Source organism: Dryobates pubescens, chromosome 18 (genome assembly GCF_014839835.1).
Source record: "Dryobates pubescens isolate bDryPub1 chromosome 18, bDryPub1.pri, whole genome shotgun sequence".
NCBI classification, from domain to species: domain Eukaryota; kingdom Metazoa; phylum Chordata; class Aves; order Piciformes; family Picidae; genus Dryobates; species Dryobates pubescens.
In genome coordinates, this window is record NC_071629.1 from 3,677,155 (window position 1) to 3,689,872 (window position 12,718).

The 12,718-nt window shown below is 52.8% G+C and overlaps 1 protein-coding gene across 1 annotated transcript in view; it reads left to right on the forward strand.

Moving 5' to 3' along the window:
• The window catches only part of CYSLTR1 (cysteinyl leukotriene receptor 1), an 83,306-nt gene extending 73,292 nt beyond the window's left edge, over positions 1-10,014 (forward strand). The window contains exon 2 of the mRNA XM_009896862.2: positions 8,863-10,014. Within this exon, the coding sequence (XP_009895164.1) occupies positions 8,909-9,937 (1,029 nt within the window). The 5' untranslated portion in view covers positions 8,863-8,908 and the 3' untranslated portion in view covers positions 9,938-10,014. The remainder of the gene's footprint in view (positions 1-8,862) is intronic.
• The last annotated feature ends 2,704 nt before the right edge of the window (positions 10,015-12,718 follow it).

The following is a 12,718-nucleotide window of genomic DNA, read 5'->3' on the forward strand; positions in this document are numbered from 1 at the left end:
CCAGCACTGCCAGGTCAGCATGGCCCTCAGCACCACATCTCCATGGCTTTTAAATCCCTCCAGGGATGGAGACTCCACCACTGCCCTGGGCAGCCTGTTCCAGGGCTTGACATTTTGAGGAAGAAATTGTTCCTCTCATCCACCCTGAGCCTGTCCTGGGGCAACTTGAGGCATTTCCTCTTGTCCTATCACTTCTTCCTTGTGTTAGAAGAGACCACCCCCCACCTCAGTCCAAGCTCCCTCCACAGGCTTGTAGAGAGCAAGAAAGTCTCCTCTTAGTCTCCAGGCCAAAGAGCCCCAGTCCCATCATCTTGCTCCTCAGAAGACTTGCTCCAGACCCTTTGTCCTTCTTCTAGTGAAGGACCCAAAACTGATCCCAGTTTCTGAGGAGAGACTTCACCAGTGCCAAGTACAGGGGGACAATCAAGTCCTGCTAGCCACACTCTTGCTGGTCCAAGCCAAGATGCCATTGGCCTTTTTGGCCACCTGGGCACCCACTGTGTGATCTTCAGCTGTCAACCAACACCCCCAGGGCCTCTATCACCAAATAGTTTCCAGCCACTCTTCCCCAGCCTGGAGCATTGCTGGGAGTGGTTGTAAGACCTCAAGAGAATTAATATTGCTGGGGTTGCTTAGCCTGGAGGAGGCTCAGAGGAAACCTTTTTGCTGTCTACAATTCCCTGAAGGGAGGTTGTAGCCTGGTGGGGGTTGGTCTCTTCTCCCAGGCAGTCAGCACCAGAACAAGAGGACACAGTCTCAAGCTGTGCCAGGGGAGGTTTAGGCAGGAGGTAAGGAGAAAGTTCTTCATAGAAGGAGAGATTGGCCATGGGAATGTGCTGCTCAGGGAGGTGGTGGAGTCACCACCACTGGAGGTGTTTAAGAAGAGCCTGGATGAGGCACTTGGTGCCATGGTTTAGTTGATTAGATGGTGTTGGGAGATAGGTTGGACTCAACCTCAAAGGTCTTTTCCAACCTGGTTAATTCTATTCTAATATGATTTCTGAGTGTGTGATAAATGAATGAAGCCTCCAGGCATGGGGAAAAGCCTTCTGCTGTGTTGCCTGAAAAGGGGTCAGCCCCATAGGGATGCTGAAGGTGGCTCAGCCCTTGACTGGTGTGTCTGGGGCACACAGTGTGACTTGTGACATAAGACACAGCTTAAAGAAAGCCCCAAGGTCCCCCTCTGCTCAAGCCCTCCCTTGATATGTGAACAAAAACAGGAAGAGGAAGCAGCAGTTGGCTGTATTAGGACAGATCCTCTGATAAAGAGGCTTTCCTCTGTCTTACAGGTTGACATGCTGGGACTCTAAACCAAACCACAACCCAGGGAAACCCTGGCTTTTCAAATCAGCACTGCAAGACTCTCTGCAATTTCTTTAACTTGTATTCTTTTCCTAGGTGGTTAACCATGAAAGGGGCTTGAGATGCTAAGCTGCAAGGCACCAGGGATCTCTGCCTGCCAGTGGCTTCAAACTACAGAAGAGCAGATTCAGACTGGATGCCAGGAGCAAGCTTTTCACCATGAGGGTATTGGAACAGGTTGCCCAGGGAGGTGGTTGAGGCCCCATCCATGGAAGTATTCAAGGTCAGGCTTGACAGGGCTCTGAGCAACCTGATCTAGTTTGAGGGTGTCCCTGCTGAGTGCAGAGGGGGTTGGACTGGATGACCTTTGGAGGTCCCTTCCAACCCAGCCCACTCTATGATGACAGCAAGATCTAGAGATGTTCAGCAGCCTGTAAAGCCAGTCCTGCAATTGCCACAGGGAGCTAAAAGACAAACCAGGCCAGGCTGGATGTGGCTCTGAGCAACCTGCTGTAGTGTGAGCTGTCCCTGCCCATGGCAGGGGGGTTGGAACTGGATGATCCTTGAGGTCCCTTCCAACCCTAACACTGCTATGATTCCATGATCAGGCTCTTTCCAGGTGGTCCCAGGCAGATCTCCAATGCCCATGCCCTTGAATCTGCCTTATCCCATTGTCCTTGGAGAGAGGAATCAAACTGATTCACCATCAAAGCATCAAATTGCCCTTATTAAGCACCAACACAACAAATCTTCAGCCTCTGGTTACCTGCCAAGCCATTAAAATTTGTGTTGCTAATTAATAATCACTTTTCATAGCAGGCAAAGGGCATCTTATCTAGGCAAGTTCCTCTGGGGAAGCACTGGAGGAGCTGATGCCTCCAATGCAGACACCACTCACATGGACATCTGCTGGCATGCAGGAAGTGCCTCTAATGAGCTTCACCAAGGTGGCTGTGAACATCTGCCACATCATTCAGCTCTCCAAAGTGCTCTGAAAGTCCCTGAGCAAAGAGTCTGCAGGGTGATGGCTGCTTCATCTCCTCAGCATCTGTGATGTGGTTTATTAAAGCAGCTAAATGACCTCTTCCACGCTATGGCTGGAGTGCAGATTGTCAGTTTGTTAGCCCAGACTTGTAGTGACCTGGAAAGAGAGCAAAAAGATCACTGTGCACTGCAGTAGAAGTGAAATGACAAGGGACAGCTGCCCTTGCCCAGTCCCAGATGCTGAAGAGCAGCCCTCCTTCCCTTGCTGGCATCCCTTTCTCTCTTCTTTCCTCTTTACCTTCAGCCTTCACCACACTCCCAACTCTTCCAGCCAACCATTCCAGAGGACTAAAGATTTCATCCAGCTCCTCACAGTGTGCACCCCAGTCCTGTTCATTGTGTCTGCACCCCATCAAATGCCTTGTGCCTTCATGGCCTTGTATCAGAGCTGCAGTTTAACCTCTCTGTAGGAAGCCAGTGAAGAAACCCTTCCCATGCTGTAAGTCTGCCTCTTCTGCCAGCACATCTGGAGCAGCAGACTTCTTAATCCCACTCCAACCTCAGCCTGACCTCACAAGCAGAAACCTTCCTGTTTGTGAGAGTAAACAGCAGAAAAGATAAGAAGAAGGAACAGCAAGGAGAAAGGAGAAGAAATAACAAAGCTGAGTAGCAAAAAGCAGAAGGAATAGCAAGAAGGGGAAAAAAAGTTGACCCACAAAAGCAGAAGGAATGGCAGAACCAAGTAACACCACCATGGGCACCACAGCCAAAGCAAAGTACAGAACCAGTGCAAACAGGAGGTGGTGCAGTGGGCTGCACAGTTTGGGAGGTGCTCAGGATTCCATCCTTGGAAGTCTTAAAGACCAGCTGGGATAAAGGCCTGAGCAACCTGGCCTGGCATGGTTTGAGCAGAAGGTTGAACCAGACATCTCCCGAGGTCCCCTCCAACCTGCATTATTCCATGAAAGTATGATTTGAGTGTTCCACACTGCCAAGTGGCTCCTGGGAGATGATCAGGCTTTGACTTGGAACTAAACCACTGATTTCAAAGATTTGAGGTGGCTCCATGTGGAATTAGTGCTCTCCAGCAGCCTTCCCCCAGACACTGCTCAGCTGTGCACCCTTCTAGCTCTCCCAGCACAGAACCTTGGTGCCATCTGTCCCCCTCAGTACTGGCAGGGGGCCTCGCTCCTCCCTTTGCACCTGCATGCCTCTGGGTTGCACTTTCTGGTCCTGCCCCAGGCAAAGGCTCTGGCTCTTATCCAGCTGACACTGTGGCACTTTGGGCTGGGTGCCTCCTGCTGCTGGAATCTCCTCTCTGTTAGTGAGGAGAGCTGGGGAAGCCCAAGAGCCTGGATGTCACTGCTCAACCCTCTGCAGGAGATTTGTTAATGCTATTACCCAGTGTTGTGCTGGAAGACACAGAAGCAGCCTACAGGAAGCCTACAAGCTGGAGAAACTTCATAAGCACCAAGCACCAGTCCCTTCCCTTCAGAAAGAGCCCCAGGACCAACCACAGCCATGACACTGGGGCCCAAGGGGCTCTTGTGGGAGCAGGGCTGGAAGAAACCCCTCTCCTTTTCACCACGTACTTTCCTCCCCATGGAATTCCACCCATGCCAACCTGGGGGAGCAAGTCCTAGAGCAGAAATGTTTCCTTCCTGCACTGAGCACCCCTAAATAAGTGTGGGGTGTCTTGCTGAGCAGCAACTGGGCTGTGGACAGGAGCAGCCTCATACACAGGGGCATGGATAGGCAGGGAGGGGACCCTTACATGACCTCCACGTCACAGAGCTGTCATGGGAAAAGGAGGACGTGCTGAGATGTATGTCCCAGGAGCAGAAGGCAGTGTTCAGCTGGTTACTCTGCTTGAGTCTGTGTGTGTGCCTGCCACTTTGAAGTTAATTCTGAGGAACTGTAATTTAGTATTGTTATTTCCCATGGGAAGCTAAAGCTTACTACTGGAGTGCCTGCCAGGGGTCAGCTGGGGCCAGATGAAAGAAAATCACCTTTCTGGCTCCCAAATGGTTGTCAGTGGCCAGCTCTTTCCTGGCCACTGCAGCATCTCTGTGTGACCTTTCCAATCCAAGGAAAGTCTGGCAGAGAGCTTTGCTCGTCTTGGTCCCTGACACAGGGCTGCAGGGATGAGGGTGATGTGGGGACAGGCCAAACAGTTCTGCTGTTGTCTGTGGTCAAGGTCCCAGGAGCTGTACCTTTGAGAACCCAAATTCTGCAGAAAACAGCATGCTGCCACCACTTCCAGGGCAGCAGAGGGGCAAAGCTGTCACCTGAGGGCAGGAAAAGATCTGAGATGCATATGTTGGTTCAGTGCAACTGGAAGTCAGGATTTTCAGTGGCTGACCTGCCACCAGGTGAAAAGATCTGCTTCCACCAGTGCAGTTGGCATCTTCATAACCTTCACTGGACTCTCTCCAGTATTTCCCTCTCGAACTGGGGAGCCCAGAACTGGACTCAGTGCTCCAGCTGTAGCCTCACTAGGGCTGAGTAAAGGGGAAGGAGAAGCCTCCTTGACCTGCTGCTGGTGCAGACGCCTTTAGGGCAGGAGCGCCCTCTGTCACTGCTCACACCTGCTCATTGCAAAGGAGCTGGACGAGGTTTTATCGGGGACACCAGCACCAGGTGGGTTCCAGGAGCTGGGGATGCAGCTTCTTCACGGCAGCTCTCAGATGCTGCAGTAGGTGCAGCTTGGAGCCCCCACCACACACCAAGGCTTCCCACAAAGGGTTGTCCCATCGCCAGAGGAAGGGGGAGCTGGGCAGCCCTGCCTCCGGGACGCACTCTCCCCGCAAGGACCAGCATTCCCCGACGGAAGCGGGGCGGGGGCGGCCGGCAGCCCTCCGGGGCTGGAGTCGGTGGGGCGGGGCCGGCCGGGGCGCGCCCCGCTTTAAGGGCTCTGAAGGGGCGGCCCGGGCAGAGCTGCGGTCCGGCTCGGCTGCGGTGAGTTTCCACAGGGGTCGTCTCCTTTGAGAGGTGGGGGTGCCGGGCCGGCTCTCCCGGGCTCCGTCCCCGGGCAGCGGCAGGATCCTGACTCGGGAAGCGGTTTGCAGCCGGGTTCGTACCCGCGGAGCTCGGTTACACAGCGCTAAGGAGCCGGGCGGGTCGCTAGCTACTGCTCCTTGCTGGGGTTCTTCGTTCTGCTCCTCTTTCTAAGCCCAAACCCTATTCCTCCTGCAGAAGAGAGTTCGTTCTGAGGTGTTTTGAAGCAGCTCCTAATCCTTTCTCGGGGTTCGCAGCGGTCCTAGGACCAGGGGCGCTCCACCTCTGAGCTCAAAACAAGCAACAGCATCCTCCTGGGTCGTGTGCTTTATGATTGTGTACTTAAATGTAGTGTAGTTTGCTTATGACAGCTGTGAACCAGGTGTGCTGCGTGAGACAGGGAGAGCAACACGGCGGTGCTCCTTTGCCGGGGGTTTGCTTATCTCGTGTGGCTTTTCTCAGCCGGCGATCACCACCTCACCCCCTAATTCATGCACAGCCCTGATGAACCCCAGCTCGGCGATCTTAGAGGTCTTTTCCAACCAAAGCAATTCTGTGATTTAGATTGGGCATTGGGAGGAGGTTCTCTGCTGTGGGGGTGGTGAGGCAGTGGAGCGGGTTGCCTGGGGTTGGGGCAAGGGAGGCATCCCTGGAGACGTTTGGGACTGGACTCCATGGGGCTCTGAGCAGCCAGATCTGGTTGGGGATGACCCTGCTGACTGCAGGGGGATTGGATGAGATGACCTTTGGAGGTCACTTCCCACCCAAAGCATTCTGTGAACTAAAACGTGGCAGAAGTGCAAATTGCCTTTGTGATGCTAACCTGGTCTAAAGCCTCGGCTAGGAAACGGTGGGTTGGGGGCTTTGGCCTTTACAGCTATACTTCTAGGCGTGGGGCTCTCTTATGCTTCAACAGCCCACTTCAGTACTGAACTCATCAGCTTTCCTTTTAGTCACCACTTCACATTCTGTTTAGAAATCCTCCAGGTAGCAGGTTGTAGTTGTCTTCCAGACAAGTCCCTTGCGTGGTTGCTCACCCTCTGCTAATGCCTTTAACAACAGCAGCTGGAAGGCTGAAGTTTTGTCCCCAAAGGTGATGAAATGTTTATGATGCAGCTCAAAGCCATATGAGCAGTGTGCACAGGCACAAAGATTAAATAAGGAAGTTTAGCTAATGGGCTGAAATGTTTATTTTCTAGTGATCTAGACCTGGCTCTTCCTAAGAAAGATTGGACCAGGTGATCCTCAAGGTCCCTTCCAACCTGGGATTCTGTAATTCCCTTGGTTCTCTCCCAGGCAGGACAGCTGAATGGGCAGAAGCCCACAGTGGCAGAAGGTCACAGTTCCTTCTGCAGACACACGTGGCTCATGCTCTCTGGAAAGCCACATGAGAATCTGAGCCCAGGAGATGCAGGTTCTGCTTGTGCTGCCTGGTTCCCCTCAGTGTTCCTCTCCACTTCTCCATCTGCAGCCCTGTCTCTTCTCTGAGTGCTGCATCACATTGCTGCTTTGGGGAAAAGCTCTCTATCCCATGAGTTGGCCATGCATCCCAGTTTGTCCCCTTTTCCACTCCTCCTTCATACCAGTCCTTACTGCCTGGGGGTGCAGGCAGATGGGAAAAGCCTCAGTACTCAGAAGAGCTCACTTCAGCCTCTTGATCTCAAACACCTTGGTTGTGTTTGGTGTTTTCTCAGGCATTAAACACATCTGTGATGCCATGGGAAGCTCAGAGACGAGTTCAGGAGCTGGCTGAGGCACTGATCTTGCCGTGTTCATGCAGTGCACGGCGTGGAAGGGTTTGCTTGCCAGGTCTGCTTGCTCAGCACTAACCTAGAGATAAGGCTAACCCTAGGAAGTGCTTCAGCACCTCTCTTAGATTATCTTGACAGTTCAAAAGCGCAAGCAATGAGCTTTTAAAACTCAGAGTATTGCACTATCTGCGCCTCCAAAACAATGGGTTCACCAGATCAGTGTTACCACAAGCTTCATTTCAGCCTTTTGTTGGGGTGTTGTCTTCTCATAACTTAACCTCAAGTCTGAAGTGAAGCCCTCAGGCAAGCAAAGATGACGAGTGCAGGATGAAGGCTGGATCTCAGCATCACCCAGGGCTTGGTGTCCTCTCACAGCTCCACCAGGGCGGCAGCTCCATGTTGCTGGCTGGTCCTTGCAGAGGAGAGATGGATAGAGCCATGAGAAGCTCACAGGAGTGATGTCTGCTGGTGCTCAGACCCACCCTGGGCTTCCCATCCTGTGGATCTGAGAAGCCCCCAGACTCATCCAAGCTGGGTCTGAGATCTGAATTTTGCCACCGCCAGAACCAGGCTGCTGCGAGGCAGCATCTGTGGGGTGTGGAGGGGACGTGGCTGTGAATTTGCTGCCTTCTGATCTGTGACAGCTGTGCCGAGCCTCGGCTGCCTCTTCTGGCCAAAGACCTCTGTGCAGTCACAGGGCTGGTGGCTCAGGCACCCCAGCGAGCCCCGAAGTAGCCCGAGGAAAGAAAAAACATCCTCTCTTGCCTCGAGGTTTCTCTCATCTCCTCTGTGCTGGTATTTGCTGGGGTTTAATGTACTTGACTGAAACTTGGAAGCCTTGAGCATCCCAGCGAGGTTCTGAATTTCCAGTGAATCCTGGAGACAGACAGAAATTCCACTTCAGTGCTGCCAGACTGTGTTTATGGGTGAGGATACATGCAATTTAGCATCAGTGTTGAGCACACACACGGAGTAGGTTTCCCTAGCTGTTGCTTTCGTGATTGTTTTTCTTCAGTCCTGGTATTGCAGCCTGCATGCAGCCTGCAGCTCTCATCACAGCTTTTCATGGTCTCACTGCAAGTCAGATCCTGTGTTTGGAGCATCAGAAATTGAAAATGAGTGGGGGGGAGGGGACAGGGGGAATATGTAAGTGTGTGCTTTTTCTCCTGCTTTATTTTATGACAACCCAAATTAAGAGCCTCATGTATCACTGCACTCAAACGAGCACTGCTGTCTGCAGGGGGGTTGAACTAGGCGACTTGTGGGGATCCCTTCCAACCCAAACCATTCTATGACTTACCTTAAGCATGACTCACTGTACATCCCTAGCTGTTGGCACCACGGGCAGGGTGGCTGTGGTGGATGATCACAATAACATAGCCCTGCACAGATCCCCATCCCCTCCTGTGTGTGGGGAAGGTGACAAGGTTTTTCACAGAGTCACAGACTGGTTTGGGTTGCAAGGGACCTTTAAAAGTCATTTAGTCCAACCCTCTGCAGTCTGCAGGCACTACTACAGAAGGTTGCTCAGAGCCTCAAACAACCTGACCTGGAATGGTTCCTGGGATGAGGGATCTACCACCTCTCTGGGCAACCTCTGCCACATCTACATGGTTTTTAAGCCCCCCACCTCCAGGGATGGGGATTCAACCAGTGCCCTGGACAGCCTGTTAGAGGGCTTGACAACCCTTTTGGGGAACAAGTTGTTCTTCACATCCAACTTAAACCCCCACCCCGGTGCAACTTGAGGCCGTTTCCTCCTACTTAAAAATGAGGGTTTGTTTCCATGTGCTGCTTTACACACCTCACCTGAGCTCTTCCTCCTCAGGCCTTACTCTCATCGCCAGGCAAGAGCAGCGCCAGAGGCAGGCAAGATGTCGGGGCTGCTCGGTAACCTGTCGTGCCAGCACTCCATCGATGACTTCCGGAACCGCGTCTACTCCACGCTCTACTCCATGATCAGCATCGTGGGCTTCGTGGGCAACGGGGTGGTGCTCTACGTCCTCATCAAAACCTACCAGCAGAGGACAGCCTTCCAGGTCTACATGATGAACCTGGCCGTGTCCGACTTCCTCTGCGTGTGCACCCTGCCTCTGCGCGTCATCTACTACGTCCACAAAGGCAACTGGTTCTTCGGCGACCTCCTCTGCAGGATCAGCTCCTACGCCCTCTACGTCAACCTGTACTGCAGCATCTTCTTCATGACTGCCATGAGCTTCTTCCGCTGCATAGCCATCGTCTTCCCGGTCCAGAACATCCACTTGGTGACGGAGAAGAAGGCAAAGTTTGTCTGCGTGGGGGTCTGGCTGTTCGTCACCCTGACGAGCGCTCCCTTCCTGCGCAACGGGACCTACCGCCACGGCAACAAGACCAAGTGCTTCGAACCCCCCGAGGACTCCCAGAAGACAAACATGGTGGTGATCCTGGATCTCATCGCCCTCTTCGTGGGCTTTATCGTCCCCTTCGTCGTCATCACCATCTGCTACGCCATGATCATAAGGACCTTGCTGAAGAACTCGCTGAGGAAGAACCAGGGCAGCCGCAGGAAGGCCGTCTGGATGATCGTCATCGTCACGCTCACCTTCCTGGTGAGCTTCACCCCCTACCACGTCCTGCGGACCGTCCACCTCCACGTGCTGCGGCTCAACACCGGCTGCGAGGACGCCGTCAAGCTGCAGAAATCCGTCGTGGTGACCCTCCCCTTGGCAGCTGCCAACTGCTGCTTCGACCCTCTCCTCTATTTCTTCTCGGGAGGCAACTTTCGGAAGAGGCTGAGCACCCTCAGGAAAGGTTCTTCCTCCAGCTTGACACAAGCCTTCAGGAAAAAGTTCTCCATCAAAGAGAAGGATGAGGAACCCTTTGGAGAAAGGGCGAACGGAAAGAAAGCTGTGTCCCCCTTATAAGGGGATTAGACCTTCCCTTAGGATCTCAGGTGGCCAGTGGAGATCTTGGAAGCCTTCCAGAAGACACGACAGAGGATCGTGAGCCTTTGTCACCATTAGCTCTGGTCCAGAGTCTTCCTCAGGAGCGCTGCTTGGACATGGACGGCCACTTTAAGACGGAGGAGCCACCAGCAGCCAGCACCAGAAAGCTGTTGATGTGATGATAAACTCACAAGCTCTTCAAAGCCTTTATTTGCGCATTTTCTGCATTCCACCGCTCTGCAAGGAGTGATCCTTCTCCCAGCCAGTGGGAAATGTAAACAGCCTTGGCCAGAGGCAGAGCCTGAGCAGTCCCTGACAAACAGAGAGGGCAGAGGCTTCACCGAGCCTTCAAACAGCCCCTGTGTGTACACAGCAGAGGCTGCGACGATTCCTGCCCTGCTCACAGCTGCCTCTGCTTTGGATTTGGGTTTTCAAGGTAATTATGTGTGCTAGACTTGCAGGGTTGGTGGCCAGGTCTGCAAATCCAAGACCTCAGGCTTGAGTCCCTCTGCCACCCTCAGTGAGCAGCTCTTCAGACTTGCTCCTGTGGGCAACAGCTCTGCAAATCCAAGACCTCAGGCTTGAGCCCCTCTGCCACCCTCAGTGAGCAGCTCTTCAGACTCACTCTGATGAGCAACAGACCTGCCATACATTTCTGGGGACAGTCTTGTCTGTGGGAGCTGGTTTAGAATTGCAGGATGCTGTGTGTGCACCTGAAACCTTTTGCAGTGGGACTAGTCCTGTCTAGATGGCTGCAGGATCCGGATTATCCCTCCAGTTCTTCAGGAGGTCTTGCCTAAAAGCAGCGCTCTGGGTGCCTGGGGCACAGTGCAAGCTCAGCCCTGCCTTCCTGAGCTGTTGGCCAAGCCTTTAGAAAGAGATAAGAAAATAATTAAGAAGCATAATGGATAAGTCATTAAAAGTAATGATAAATGATAGCTGATCCTGTTTGAGAGTGTTCAATGTGCTCACACCTTGCAGCGTGAGGCAATCCAAGGCCCTTGGAGGGATCTCTAGGAAGATGTGGAGATTGAGAGTCTGAGTCTGGATATGACACAAGGGACTCTTGAGTCCAGTATGGTGAAAAAGAGCTTTGCTTACATCTTTAATCAAAATCTTGGGCAGAAGGAGACATTCCTGTGCTTTTCCAGTGAACCCATGGAGAGGCAGCGCTGTTCTGCCTTCTGCTGGAGCGAAGCCCAGCCTCAGATGTGTGCTACAGCAAGACAGAAATAGAAAATCTTGTAGGAGTGAGGCTTTTAGATGGAAAAGTTCTTGATAAACAAGCAGCAAGTGTGTTTTGATGTGCTATTTAGCCAGTTTCTTCATGTTATCTTCAATGAAGCAAGCAGTGTGAAGGCTGAGAAATGAGAGTGAGCAAAAGGATCTTCCTGGGGAGACTGCTCTGCTCGAGAAATGGTCTGTGCAGATACACAGAGGGGAAGGTCACTCTTGGTGCCACAGCCTGTATATTCCTGGGCTGGAAAAAGGCACTTTAAAAGGCAAAATTGGCTGCAGAACAATTGCTGGATGTGAGTCCGCTTCTGGGCTACTCTGTCCGCTTCTGGGCTCCTCTGTCCACTTCTGGGCTCTGCAACTCAAGAAAGCCAAGGAGTGGAGAGAGTCCAGCAGAGGCTTTCTACAGCTCCACGAAAGGAGGTTGTAGTCAGGCAGGTGGTGGTCTCTTTTTCCCTAGTAACAAGTGATAGGACAAAGGGAAATGGCCTCAGGATGCACCAGGGAAGGTTTAGGTTGGGCATTGGGAGAAATTTCTTCACTGAAAGGGGTCTTAAGCACTGGAACAGGCTGCCCAGGGAGGTGGTTGAATCCCCATCCCTGGAGGTGTTTAAAGGACACAGAGATGTGGTGCTGGGGGACATGGCTTAGCTCCAGATTTGGTAGAGCTGGAGAATGGCTGGACTCAGTGATCATAAAGGTGCTTCAGCCAAAACAGTTCTACGATGCTGAGGGGCCTGGAGCATCTCTGAGGAGGAGGGGCTGAGAGCCATGGGGCTGTTCAGCCTGGAGAAGAGCAGCCTGAGAGGGGATCTGATCAATGCTTACCAGTATTTAAAGGGCAAGGGTCAAGAGGATGGACCCAGACTCTATTCAGTGATGCCCAGTGACAGGACAAGTTGCAATGTGCACAAACTGGAACCCAGGAGGTTCTTTCCTGTGAGGCTGCTGGAGCCCTGGATCAGGATGCCCAGTGAGGTTACAGAATCTTCTCTGGAGCGATTCTAAACCTACCTGGACATTGATCCTGGACAACCTGCTGTGGGTGACCCTGCAGGGGGTTTGGAGTGGATGATCTCCAGAGGGCCCTTCCAAACCCTGACACGTTGGGATTCTGTGAATTTCCAGTGAGATCTGAAACCCCTTTAGGAAATGCCAAGGATCTGTGGAGTGGAAGAGGGCTGGAAGCTCCTGATGTAGGGGAGCATTACAGTTCCCTCTACACCCACAGGAGCCTCTAGCCCTAGGAGGAGAGGCTGAGTGAGCTGGGGTTGCTTAGCCTGGAGAAGAAGAGGCTCAGGGGAGACCTTAGGTCTCTTCTCCCAGGCAACCAGCACCAGAACAAGAGGACACAGTCTCAAGCTGTGCCAGGGGAGGTTTAGGCTGGATGGTAGGAAGAAATTCTTCATAGAAAGAGAGATTGGCCATGGGAATGTGCTGCCCAGGGAGGTGGTGGAGTCACCATCACTGGAGGTGTTTAGGAAGAGACTGGATGGGGTGCTTGGTGCCATGGTTTAGTTGATT